General features: G+C 45.5%; 1 protein-coding gene across 1 annotated transcript; it reads right to left on the bottom strand.

Annotated features, from left to right (window-relative positions):
- Nucleotides 1–8,864: 8,864 nt before the first annotated feature.
- CFAP126 (cilia and flagella associated protein 126) lies at nt 8,865–10,949 on the bottom strand. The gene is made up of 2 exons (XM_068264911.1): nt 10,776–10,949; nt 8,865–9,184 (listed from the first exon to the last, which is right to left on the bottom strand). The coding sequence occupies exons 1-2, from the start codon at nt 10,914–10,916 to the stop codon at nt 8,930–8,932; spliced, it is 396 nt and encodes a 131-aa protein (XP_068121012.1). The 5' UTR covers nt 10,917–10,949; the 3' UTR covers nt 8,865–8,929.
- Nucleotides 10,950–14,200: the final 3,251 nt, after the last annotated feature.

Genomic DNA, 14,200 nt, shown 5'->3' with positions numbered 1-14,200 from the left:
CAAACTCGCGGCCCACGGGCCATTTGCGGCCCTCGATACAATATTTTGTAGCCCTCGCCGGCAAAAGCTTCCTTATAGTTCGCTTCAGTGCTCCCAAGTAATCCGCTGCATCCCCGCCACTAAACGAGGCCTGCAGAGCCCCCAAATCGCCGGGGGGGGGGGGGGGGCAATCCGCCGGCATTTCCTGGAAGGGGCAGAGCTTTCCGCTTCAGCTCTGCCCCTCCTGACGTCAATCGCCGCACGGATTGCCGCCTCTCCCCGCCCCTCTCTGTGAAGGAAGAGTGAGAGGGGCCACGAGTGACGTCAGGAGCGGCAGAGCTGAAGCTGAAAGCTCTGCCCCTTCCAGGAAATGCCGGAAGATTGCCCCCCAGGCGATTTGGGGGCTCTGCAGCCCTCGTTTTGCAGCAGGGACATGGCGGATTACTTGTAATGGGAGCACTGAAGGGAACTATAAGGTAAAATAGGCAAAATAGTTTGCTTCAGTGTGAATTTGATTTTGAAATAAAAATCAATGCAAGGGACGGTGGGGGGAAAGGGGGGGTGGGGCGGGAGCTGCTGATTGTCAAATCCCTTATGCGGCCCAGCCTCATCCTGAATTTGCCTCCTGCGGCCCCCAGGTAAATTGAGTTTGAGACCCCTGGTTTAGACCAATAATCTGCAAACTTGGCTCTCCAGCTGTTAAGGAACTACAAATCCCACAATGCATTTGCATTTATGAATCGTGTGGCTGTCGGACTCCCGCAATGCATTGTGGGACTTGTAGTTTCTTAACAGCTGGAGAGCCAAGTTTGCAGATGACTGGTTTAGACTATGGTCCCCAGCTGGCCTAGATTGCACAATTCCCCACAATCTGGCGCGTTTACCAGAACACTGGCCAGATGAGATGAGCCTGACAGCTAAGCCCAACGGACATAGAATACTAGATGGGTTTGTTAGCTTCTTACTATAGACGTCTGTTGCTAACAGCAAGGGCCGCATGCGGGGTGTTTCCTTAGTATTTCCCAGAGATCTATTTTTGAGGGCTCATTTGCTTTTCTGCTGTAGAACCCGTTTTCGTTTGACTTTTGCAGACTCTGTGAATGAAGCGTCTCTGTCTTCTCCCGCCGCGGACGCACAATAGGCCCTCTTGTCTGGATTCTATTGTGGGAAGTGGCATTTAACATTCCGCAGCATGCGTGGGAAGCACCGAAAGGGCATATTAAATGGACAGCAGAGAAATCTTTAGTTAAGTCCACATGAGTTTGTCAGCCCCCCAAAAAATCGACGTAATGCTCGGTAAAAACAATCTATAGCTGTATGATGAGTTTGTCCGCTCAAACGCCATAATAGAGTTGTGGAAGGAGCCCTGAGGGGCTAAAGGCCCATACCCACTGCGATTTTTCCGATCGGTGACTTCCTTTTTGACCAATGAGGGATTGTTTCCATGATCTCACGACGTGGATACAGGCCCGGCATCACGCAAAAGACGTTTAGCAATGTGCAGCGATGACCGACATATCGGATCTGTAAGATCCCCAATGACTCCACGCAAAGTACTGTCCGTGTTCTCCCCAGGATCTTTTAGCCAGGTGCTCCACCCGGCTAGTTTTGGTGAGCACCCGGCTGTCATCGGCTCACCTCCTCCGCTGTAAGCAGAGTTGTGCAGAGAAGCGCCAGCCCTGTATTCTATCATCTCGCCCCACCCGGCTACTATTTCATGCCACCTGGCTGGAAAAAATATCTGGGGAGGACACTGACCGTTATTTCTTGACTTCCTGTTCGCGCCCTTCATGCGGCATCATCTCGCATACCCGCCGGCCACAAAAAGGAACACGGAGCGCTCGTCGGGGAACGTCGTTGAATCCATCTTCCTCCATCAGGTGGTATTTAGCCTATGATTTCTAGCGGATTCTTTTATTGTAGGCTAATCAGCAGCAATATGTCCATTGTATTAATTCCATGCTTGGTTATGCCCCATCTCTGGCCTTTGGGTGTTCAAAAAACTTGAAGTATACCTGTCAGCAGAGAGAAATGGAGGAGACCATCTTGACTTCCTTCTCTAGTTGAGTGGAACAAGTAGGGAGTAAGTGTAGCACTGTGTGCATACATTGGTTTGTGACAGGCATCTTCTGGCCAGATGATTAGCATTCTGTCTGGACCCTGGATACCAAAAAAAAGCGAATTGATGGGTTCCATACTACTTTTATGATGGGCACGCTTTAAGTACAAACTCCAACAGGTTGATGAGTCACACCTTGCTACAGATATTAAAGGTGTGTAGAGATGGGGAAAATTTGGCACACGCTCATAAATCCAGATTAGTACAAAGCAGGGCTGTGGAGTCGGTACAAAAATCTTCCAACTCCGACTCCTGTTTATGAAACCACCAACTCCGACTCCGGGTACCCAAAATGGGTCCGACTCCTAGACTTGACTCCTTAGTCTAATACTTACTAGGGCTGTGGATCATCCGACTCGACCCCTCAGTTTATAAAATCACCGACTCCTACTCCGGGTACCCAAAATTGCTCCCGACAGCTCAAATCAATTACTGGGACTGAATCAGGATGGTTCATCAAGTAGAACATATTTCTCAGTCCATCCTAAACACTGGCATGGATAAGGCCCACCAGGACTGGAATTTGACACCTGTGTGACATTGACCATCTGTACTCCACTGTCTTCTCCTTTTGAGGCCCGAAAGACGGAAACCGTGACGTGTGATCAGACACTACCGCATCCAACAAACGCTGAACTGCAGCGTTTGAGTGGGGCCGGCGTTTTAAAGGAGTGCTGTTTTTTATCGGACGGTTAATTGTGACTGAGATTTACTCATTCCTCAAAGTCTTCAACTATACAATTCTGGAACAGTCCTCGTAGCCTCTTAGGTTGTACCTACTCCCAACTGGAAAGCTTATAAAACTAACATGATCTAGGTTTCCCTGAAACATTGGGGGGGAGGGTGGGTGAATGTTAAAGTTTAGTATTTATGCTCTTGCTGATCTCCACAAAGCCCAACTTGATAGACCTCTTGCCGAGCTCCACGAAGCCTGAATTAGTAGACCTCTTGGCGAGCTCCACGAAGCCTGAATTAGTAGACCTCTTGCTGAGCTCCATGAAGCCTGACTTAGTAGACCTCTTGCCATGCTCCACCAAGCCTGACTTAGTAGACCTCTTGTTGAGCTCCACAAAGCCTACTACCTATTGATCCCTGGGCTCAAACGTTGGCTACCTCTGTTCTATTTCAGGTTGTCTTCTTGAACCAAAATGTTTTTGCATTCTGTTTTTTGTTTAACCAAATGTCTTGTTTTTTGCATGAAGGGAAATCCTTGAAGTAAACTGGTCACGTCACAAGGTGTAGCCAAGCTGACAAAGCTTTTTGGGGTATCTGTATTCTGAAAATATGAGCCTTTAAGCAGCTTTGGGGCATCTGATGAGCCCTCGGTGTACTTAAAGTAGGTCTCTGCTTTTCCTGTCTGGCAATTAATCTCGTTCTTTCTATTAAAAACCTGCCTTTAGCTGTGTCATGTAACAGAACTTGTAATGGCCACTGAGGCTCAGGCTTTGGTTAGCATCAAGGGGTGTGGCTTGGAGGACTGTTTGTATAAAATTGTCAGAGGGCGTGGCTCAAAAGTTGATATGAGAATTATGGCAGGTGCTTGTGGACACTAGAAGGCGTTGTGCTTCTGCAGTATGTCTGGTCACGCCTTGTAATGTGACCGGTTCACTTTAAACCACTTATTTATCTGCCTGTTATTCAAGAAGGGAATTTACCTCCACTTTACAAACACCCTCATGTACAGATCGTGTATTCATGCCGTCCTTCATCGATCTCACAAAGTGTTCTCTCTATGTCGCTTGTAGAATGTAGAACTTTTACGGGGGACAATTTCCACACTCTGCTATTAAAAAAAGCAAAATTAATTTGTGGCTAATTTTGCCAAAGCAAAAATACAGGGCAATGTTTTGGTTGTTTTTTTTTTTTTGTTTTTTTTTTTTTCTTTTGTTTTGCCTTTTTGCAATTAAGTAAACTTATTGTGCATTTGTACAATAATACAAATGAGATCATCTCCTGAATAATTCAATAAAAATATGTTCTTAAATAATGAAACAGTTTGACTTTTTTTTTTGTCTTTTCCGAGACAAAACTCGTGATGGTGAGATTCCATATAGGAAACAAGTCGTATTGTTCAGATATAAAACAAATGATTGTGCGCTATCAGAATGTCGCTTGTGTCTGACGGTCTCCCACCATGATGCGGACCACAGCGGCCAGTGACCCCTCGGATCCAGCGCTGGATGGAACAATGGAACTTCTCTGTACCACTGTCTGATATAAACTGTTTGGATTAGCAGTTCGCAGTTTTTCATCTCCATCCACTTTCCAAGCTGTCATGAGAACTTAGGTTAGATATTTACCTCATGCAGGGAATACACGGTTCATTTTTGAGCCATTTAGATGGCTCGATAGATAATTTCCGACATGTCTGATCTCCCATTCAATTGTTTCGCTGCTCGATTTTGTGATAGCTGTGAATAGAAAAACATAAGAAAAACGAGCTGAAGATGAGTCAACTGCAGGATCGAGCAGCGAAACGATCGAACAGGAGAATCGAGCGGCAGAAACGAACAGTGTATGCCCAGCATTAGAAGTGAGAAGTCTCTAGATCAGTAACAATAATAATAATATTTATATAGCGCTTTTCTCCCTGGGGACTCAAAGCGCTGTGACCCTGCATTATGCAGTCTCAGAGGCTTGGGAAAAGAGGTGAGTTTTTAGCCTTTTTTTTTTTAAAGCTGTCCAGAGAAGGAGCCTCTCGTCCTGATTGTGGAAGTGAGTTCCATAGAGTAGGGGCTGCATAGGAAAAGGCTCGAGCACCAAATGTTAAGTGTATCCTGGAAATAACCAGCTTCATCTTGTTGGCAGAACGGAGGGTGCGTGGAGGGGCATAAAGTTCCAATAGATCCGCTATGTATTTGGGTCCCATGTGGTGTAGAGCCTTGAATGTCAGCAGGCAGATCTTAAAATTGATTCTCCATTTTACTGGCAACCAGTGAAGAGTTTGCAGTACTGGGGATATGTGTGAGCTGCGAGGGGCATTGCAGTACTGGGGAGATGTGAGAGCTGCGGGGGGCATTGCAGTACTGGGGATATGTGTGAGCTGCGGGGGGCATTGGCTAGGAGTCTGGCTGCAGCATTCTGTACTAGCTGTAAGGGGCGCAGAACCTTTTCTGTAGATCCGATGAACAGGGCGTTGCAGTAGTCTAGGCGGGAGGATACAAAAACATGAACCAGGGCAGGTAGGTCTTCAGCTGGGATAAGGTGTTTGATTCTCGCTATATTTCTTAGATGGAAGAAGGAAGACTTTATGACAGCTGATACCTGGTGTTTGAGTTTTAGATTTCCATCCAGGATCACCCCAAGGTTTCGCACAGAGTCTTTATACTGTACAGTATCTCCCCCAATTGCTAGTTTGAGGTGGTGAGCGTTTTGAACTTTATCCATCTTTATCCAGTAGTCCTCAAACTAAAGCCCGAGGGCCGTATGCGGACCTCTGAGGCTTTTTTTTATTGAGCATGTGAAGTCCTTTTGCGCCTGTGCGAGTACGGCCGTGCCTGCGCAGTAAGCCAGAGGTGCTCATGCTACTGCACAGGTGCGGCCGTGCTCGGACTAGTGCAGCACAGTCACGCTTGAAGAGAAGCACGGCATGTATCTTGTAGAGGCTCCTAACAAGTGGCGGCAGGAGCGAGTAGAGCCCGGCAAGCCTCTATAGGATCCAGAGGCTTCCCTTTTCATAGGTAAGTTTTTCACTTTAAATACTTGTCTCAGTAGTGGAAAGCCTCTGGATGCCGTAGAGGCTACCCGGATCCTCCTGCAGCCCCCATCCCAGTGTAGGGACCCCCTCTATACCTGTTCTACAAAATTTGTGAGCATTGCCATGGATGAGTGAATCCGGACTGGGAAGAATAAGGTCTGTGCATGCCCAGTAGAATAAAGCAGTGTTTCTCAACAATCCATAGCCTTTGTAAAAATTAGACTAAGAAGTCGAAGAGTCTGAGTTGGAGCAATTCTGGGTACCTGGAGTCGGTGGTTTCATAAACTGAGGAGTCGGATGATTTTTTTGTACCAACTCCACAGCCCTGGTTTTGAGAATGATCATTGTACAGGCACCATGCTTGGCTTGGTGATCGCTAGCTGGGATCATTAGCATTTTTGAGACCGTCTCCACTGCTGAAGATTGACAGATGGATAATACTGTTTGGAAGTATTGGCGATTGCAAAGCCAAGCATGGTGCCTGTACAATGATCATTCTACACTGGATAGTTTCATGTCTGCTTCACCTACACTTTATGGGCTGGTGCACACCAGAGCGGCTCTGGAGCATTTTTTAAAACGCTTGCAGGGGGAAAACCACTTGGCTAATGAAAGTGAATGGGATGGTGCACACCAGAGAGGTTTGTGTTTTCCACAAACGCAAACTCGGGGGCTGCAGCATTATTTTTTTTTTAAATTTCTGAGGCGTTTTTGCCTCAATGTAAAGTATAGGAAAGGGAAAAACTGCTCTGAAAAACGCTAAATCAGATCGGATTTCCAGTTGTTTTAGTTACAGTAGCTGTTCAGTAACATCTTTACTGTAACAATATAATCTGCTACACAAAAACACTCCAAAAAATGCTAAGCATGTGTAGAAAACCTTTCTAAACATGCCTAGAATCACTCTGAAATCTGCTTCAAAAACCTCTAGCGTTTTGCGGATCTGCTAGAGGTTTTTTGTGTGCACTGGCCCTATAACTTTTGCAACTTATCACTCATGATTGCCTGTAAATTGAATGGAAAATGTATGCAGTTTGGCATTGGACCAATCAAATGCTCTTCCTATTGAATTTGATTGGGCCAAATCCAAACTGCATAAGATCTTCATTCAGGCCCCTTTCACATAGGCAAATGACAGGCGGTGAATTCAGTACCGGCACTGTACAGATGGCCTCCCATGGGCCTCAATTCACTAAGCTTTATCGAATGTTTGATAATTTACCTCATGAGTAAAATCTAATTTTGAATTCACAAGGTGTTATAGATTTATGGAATGTTTTATCGATAAAACATTCAATATATCTATAACACCTTAGGGAATTCAAAATTAGATTTTACTCATGAGGTAAATTATCAAACATTCGATAAATTGTTTGATAAAGCTTAGTGAATTGAGGCCATGGAGTCAGATCTTCTGAGGAGGTCGCAGAGTCCTGCTTCGGACCGGAATCATGAGGCGAGAGCTGGTGGTGGTCAGCCCCTTTAGGGTCTCTGAAGGTTTGAAAATGTCCTCTGAAAAGTATGTGGAATTTCTGACTGACCACTTGTTTCCATGGCACAAGAAAGAACCGTATCTTCAAGCATGACAATGCACAAGTTCATGCTGCAAGAAATGACAATGCACCATAGGCTGCTATCGGCATACATTTAAAGAAACTCATAATATGTGGCCCTCATCCTCCCCTGACCTCTATCTTAGGGCTGATGCACACTAAAAACCGCTAGCCGATCTGCAAATGCTCTCGGTTTTTGAAGCTGTTTTTCAGAGCGATTCTAGGCATGTTTAGAGGTTTTCTAAGCATGCCTAGCGTTTAAGCGGTTTTGTGTAGCAGATTTTATATTTTGTTACACTAGAGCTGTTACTGAACAGCTTCTGTAAAAAACACCTGGAAAACCGCTTTGATCTAGCGTTTTTCAAAGCAGTTTTCCACTTTCTTAAACATAACATTGCGGCAGAAATCTCGAAAATGCTGCAGGACCTGAGTTTGGGTTTGGGGGAAAAAACGATCCGTTTTGGTGTGCACCATCCCATTGACTAACATTAACCAAGTGGTTTTCCCCCCGAAAGCGTTTAAAAAAAACGCTCAGAACCACTCTTGGTGTGCAACAGCCCTGAGTGAGAACCTTTTGGAGCATCCTGAAGCAAAAGATGAGGGTGGGAGGCAGTTTACATCCAAACAGCAGCTCTGGGAGGCTATTCTGACATCTTGCAAAGAAATTCAAGCAAAAACTCTCAATCTCACATATTGAATGGATGCAAGAATTCTGAAGCTGCTATCAAATAAGGGGCCATATGCAATTCATTTTTTTTTCTGCGTTTTCCCCAAGGAGATAATTTTTCATCTTCAATTTAAATTCGCTTTTTAGCACTTTGCAATGGGAAAAATACCAATGAGTAGGAGAAAAAGTACTGTCAAAATTATTTACATGATTTGCTTGCTGGGGGTTTAGAAGTAATTTTATTTACAAGTTGTGAAAGTGAATTGCATATGGGCCAAGGAGTCATGTTAATTGAAATAGCTTTTTTATTTCAGCAAACATGACCTTCTATTTCTGCAAATTCAACAAATGTCCATTTTCACTTCTTTACAACCTATAAAGTGTTTTGTTTCTTACTGTGCGTAATAATTGGGAACACTGAATTTTTATTGTTTTTATTTTTGAAAAACAAAGTTAGGCCTCCTTTCCACGGACTGTTGAGCTGTGTGCTCAGCAAGCAGTTACAAGGCAGAAGTAAGCAGTTACCAGGCAGCAGTGAGAAGTTGAGGCAAGGAACACACTTGTCTTTTAGTTTTCCGCGCGCGTTTTTCTGCATACTTTTTCTGCACACCAAGTGTGTTCCCTGCCTGAGAGTTTGAGAGGCATTTCACTGCCTATCAACAGTCCGTAGAAAGGAGGCCTTATCATTAGGAGGTTTGTTCAATAAAATTTGAATTGTACTCTTAATAGTTGATAAGATGAGAATTATGCTGACATTTACATCAATTATTTAGGTAAATGAGAAAAATAATTTGCATAATAATTTGGAACAGTGCATTGTACACAGGAATTGCATGCGGAGACCACAGCTTTATCGAGCATTGGCGGTTTATTGCTGTTGGGTTGGGTGTGGACAAGGTGTTTACAGATAGTTGTTAGCAGAAGTCCATGTGTTGGTCTTGTTTCTGGACCTCACACCTGGAGCTTGGTTTGCTGGCCCAGGGCTTGTGCTCCTCCTCCTGCATCTTGGGGGCGCTGCGGTCAGATCTGTGGGAACCAGCCGGACTGGCCGTGGCAGATCTTTGCGTCGGTTTCTCTGATACCTTCTCAGCACTCTTTGTGGCAGGTTCTCTTTTCTCCTGATCGGAGCACTGGCTCACCTTCTGTGGGACCTGAATCTCTGCGGAGACCTGTTGTGACCGTGATAATGAGAATGCGTTAATCAGATCACATTTTACCACTGTGTGCAATCTCGTTAAGGCCTCTTTTCCATGGCTAGTTGAACTGTGTGTTCAGCAAGCAGTTGCCAGGCAGCAGCAAACAGTTGCCAGGCAGCAGCAAGCAGTTGCCAGGCAGCAGCAAGCAGTTACCCCAGGCAGCAGCAAGCAGTTACCCCAGGCAGCAGCGAGCAGTTGTGAGATATTTGAGAGGCATCAACTGTCCGTGGAAAAGAGGCCTAAAAGGAACCCGAGGTGAGAGACCTATAGAGGCTGCCATATTTATTTCCTTTAAAGAGAACCCGAGGTGTGTTTAAAGAATATTATCTGCATACAGAGGCTGGATCTGCCTATACAGCCCAGCCTCTGTTGCTATCCCAAACCCCCCTAATGTCCCCCTGCACTCTGCAATCCCTCATAAATCACAGCCATGCTGTGAGGCTGTGTTTACATCTGTAGTGTCAGTCTCAGCTGCTCCCCCGCCTCCTGCATAGCTCTGGTCCCTGCCCCCGTCCCTTCCCTCCAATCAACAGGGAGGGAAGGGATGCAGGCGGGGACTGAAGTTCTGCAGGAGGCGGGGAGAGCAGCAGACTGACACTATAGAGATAAACACAGCCAGCTCTGACAAGCTGTTTGTCAGCAGCGTGGCTGTGATTTATGAGGGATTGCAGAGCGCAGGTAGGGCTTAGGGGGGTTTGGGATAGCAACAGAGGCTGGGCTGTATAGGCAGATCAAGCCTCTGTATGCAGATAATATTCTTCAAACCCACCTTGGGTTCTCTTTAAAACAATACCAGTTGCCTGGCAGCCCTGCTGATCTCTGTGGCTGCAGTAGTGTCTGAATCACACACCTGGAAGAAGCATGCAGCTCATTTTGTCAGGTTTTTGTCAAAAACATCTGATATCAGAGCAGGATCATCCACCAGGCAACCTAGGCAGGTGCTTGGGGCCTAGTGGGTGTCAAGGGGCCCACCTGTCATCTTCTCTGACCTCTCTCCACTTCAGCTTACCAAAAAACCACAAGTGGGCCCCAAATCTACTACCTTGTCTAGGGCCCCATTGCATTTTAATCTATCCGGATCTGCATGCTTGTTCGGGGTCTATGGCTAAAAGTATTAGAGGCAGAAGATCTGCAGGACAGCCTTGCAATGTGCATTGTTTAAAGTCATTGGGAATCAGAGAGAAGGCTCTGGGTCCTGTAGAGTAGAGTTTCCCTACCCTGTCCCCAAGGCCCACCAACAGAACATGTTTTGCAGGAAACCACAAGCATTCACAGGTGAGGTAATTATTGTCTCAGCAGAGCTGAATTAACTACCTCTGTGGATTTGTACAAAACCTGCACTGTTGGTGGGCCTTGAGGACAGGGTTGGGGAACATTACTCTACTCTATAGGACCCAGAGCCTTCCCTCTTCTTAGGAAAGTGTCTGGCTGTTTTTTTTCTTGATTTCCATTGACTTTAAAAAGAAATAAATATGGCAGACTCTGTATCACAGATTATATTATAGCTTTATGTAGAATTTTAGTGAGCCAGGTTCTGCAGATAGGCAAGGATAAAAGGACTGACCTTGCCAGTAATCGTAGGCCTCAGTCCATTACAGGCGCTGATCAGTGGGTCAGACTTCTCCATCCAATCCGTCAGACGTTTGGACGCATCTGCAGAGCGGGCTGTTAGGCTCAGCTTGGAGGGCGGGATCCTCAGGGGCATGTCCCAAGTTCCGATGAATGTTCCCCAGGGGTTGGTCTAAATACACACAGTATACTGTTTAATATTTAACCATTTCCCCTTCCCCGGGACGAGTACCTACGCCCTGCAAAATGCTACAACTCCGTGCAGGGGCGTAAGTCATACGTCCCTCCCGCCTCGCCCCCCGCCCGATACCGCCGCTCATTACCGCCAATTGCCCGCCGCTAGATCAATGAATGGGAAAACCAAATTCATTCATTGATCTAAGTCCCCCTGTGAATGGCTGCAGCCGTCTATTCAAACGGCTCTGCCATTCATGAATCCCGTCTACGTAGTGCTTCCGTTTCCGTACTAATAGTACGGAGCTGGAGTCACCACCGAGGACATCTTGTGGCCAAATTGTAATATTACATCCCCTTTTTTTTTCAGTTTATCATTGCTAGTTATTTTTATTTTTTTTAATTAACCCCTGACCTCCCACACTCTTAAGTTACCATTTTTTATTTTTGGCGCAGTTGGTGAGCTTAAGCGCATTAAAGCGTAACCAAGAGCCCCTGTCACTGTTTCCTGTTGTGTGCTGCAGCCCCTCTGCATTAATTATATATTTTATGTGGAGATTGGGGATCTCCATTGCTGCTTGCATACTTTGCAAAAATATTGCATTAAATTTTGGTTTGTGCTGCTCACCCCTTTGGTATTTGTTTATAATTTTCCCCTGTGAGCCTGCATAGCCACGCCCACCTCTAGCACAGTTAAGCATATAAATTAGTGCATAGCACATGTTCAGAGAGTTCATTTGGTAGCTAGTGAAAGGTGAGGTGTTTTTAATTTCTTTTAATTTCTTTCTCCCATTTAGTTGACTCTGGGTTTTGGATTAGTTCCCACTAGACTGCTTATAAAAACTGGCATTATGCATGGTAGAGTAGGACTCACCAGATTGGGGACACTTTGGCGCAGTTGGTGAGCTTAAGCGCGTTAAAGCGTAGCCAAGAGCCCCTGTCACTGTTTCCTGTTGTGTGCTGCAGCCCCTCTGCATTAATTAAATTTTTTATTTTTTATTAATTAAAAAAAAAAATTACAAATAAAAAAAAAATACATAAATAGTACCTTAGGGACTGAACTTTTTTAATATGTATACAAAAGCTGTATACTACAATTACTTTATAAATTATGGGCTTGTAATTAGGGATAGACGCAAAACTTAAAAAAATGCACCTTTATTTCCAAATAAAATATTGGCGCCATACATTGTACTAGGGAAAAATTTGAAACGTTGCAATAACCGATACAAATGGACAAATAAAATGTGTGGGTTTTAATTATGGTAGCATGTTTTATTTTGATACTTTAATGGCCGAAAACTGAGAAATAATTAAATTTTTTTAAAAATGTTCTTATTATTTCCATTAAATCTGAGTTAAAATAAAATAATTCTTAGCAAAAAGTACAACCCCCCCCCCCCCCCCCCCCGCAAAGAAAGCCTAATCAGTGGCAAAAAAAAAAAGATATAGATTGTTTCGTTGTGATAAGTAGTAATAAAGTTAAAGGTGAATTAATGGAAGGAGCGCTGACGGGTGAAAATTGCTCTGGTATTTAAAGTGAAAAGGTTAATTGGCTAACTATTTCTGAAGCTGGAAATATACATCGACACATTGTCAATTGATTAAGAATAACCGAAATCTGGCAAATATAAATTTGAAATTTAAAGGGTATCTGAAGTAAGAAGTATGTGGCGGCTGCCATATAATTTCCTTTTAAACAATACTAGTTGCCTGGCAGCCCTGCTGATCTTTGGCATCGGTACTGTATGAATCACACACCAGAAACCAGCATGCAGCTAATCTTGTCAGATCTGACAATAATGTCAGAAATACCTGATCTGCTGCATGCTTGTTCAGGGCGTATGGCTACAATTATTAGAGGCAGAGGATCAGCAGGACTGCCAGGCAACTGGTATTGTTTAAAAGGAAATAAATATGGCAATCTCCATATCCCTCTCAATTCTAGTGTCCTTAATCTTTTGAGGACCGCTGATGTAAATCCTACGCCGCCCGCCATTGTGGCCACCTAACTGATGCTGCGTAGAATTTACGCCGCCTGCCAACGCAATCGTGCACACCTGAGAGGGGAGATTAAGCTGTCACATGACAGCTGACATCTCCCCTCAGTGATCAGCAGCCATCGTGGATGGCTCCTGGTCACGTGATCACTACGATCGCCGGTGGATCATAGTCATCCCTGTTACTGATGTGGCGCAGGGGAGGACTGGCCAGGGGGGAAGGGGGGAGATTTCCCCCCAGGCTGCCTTTCATTTAATGATTTAGGGCTGGCACTGTGGCGGGTGAATTCAGGTTTTTGTATAAGGCAATGTGAAATACTAGGCTGAATGAGGGAAATAAACACCCAATTACAGAGCAATTGCAGGGTCGGCAAGCTAGTAAATATACACAGCATGATACAGAGCAGAGGCTTGCCTGCAGGGTCCGTGGGAAAAAATCTGTCTGGTCTCTCACCATTGTTAACTGCATGTGCACAGCTACATAAGATATTGTCTAGGTTGAAAAGTTTTCGACAGTCCCTAGACTCCAGAAAGGCTGCTTGCAGACAGTCCCTAGACTCCAGAAGGGCTGCTTGCAGGACTTGTGTAAGAGATAGAAACGCCGACCGTTGTAACTCAAAATGTATCATGTGCCCCCCGGTGCCAGTGCATTTATACTTTACCTGTCACGCTGTCCCTCGAGTGTCCTTGCTGTATTTCCCACGTGACTACCGGCATATAGCACGTGGGGCACGTGTGTAATGTCATTTGGGCTGGGGCTGCCGTGAAAACGGGCCTCTAGTTTGTGTTTTCCACCCAGGCCAAAAGGCCCCAGTCCTCCCCTGATGTGGCGGTAGGGGGGGAAAGAAGAGGATCCACTAACTTCTTGCCGTTCCCACGGCAATTGGCGCTCCGCTCTGGCATCCCCGCTCGCTTTGATGTCAGCGCCGGGTTCTGGCTTTATGGCATCATCAAGCTGCGACCCAGAACTTAGCGGCAGTACGAGTGAGGATGCCGGCCGGAGCGGAGGGGTCCACAGCTGCTCATCACTGGAGCCTGAGAGGTGAGTAAATGCTGCTGGCTACAGGGGGGACATCTGGATACAGGGGGGACACCAAGCCTTGCCATCTGCACTGGGGATCTGGCTGCCTGTCCCCCCCCCCCCCCCCGCATGCAAATTCGCCTGGTCCTTAAGGGCCCATTCACACTTGAGCGTTTTGCTGGCAATTTCGGCAAAACGCTCAAACGGTAGCGCTTTTGAAAGTGC

This window comes from Hyperolius riggenbachi, unplaced genomic scaffold (genome assembly GCF_040937935.1).
Source record: "Hyperolius riggenbachi isolate aHypRig1 unplaced genomic scaffold, aHypRig1.pri scaffold_216, whole genome shotgun sequence".
Lineage (NCBI taxonomy): Eukaryota > Metazoa > Chordata > Amphibia > Anura > Hyperoliidae > Hyperolius > Hyperolius riggenbachi.
The sequence above is the reverse complement of the archived record's forward strand: the minus strand, read 5'-3'. Positions and strand labels throughout refer to the sequence as shown.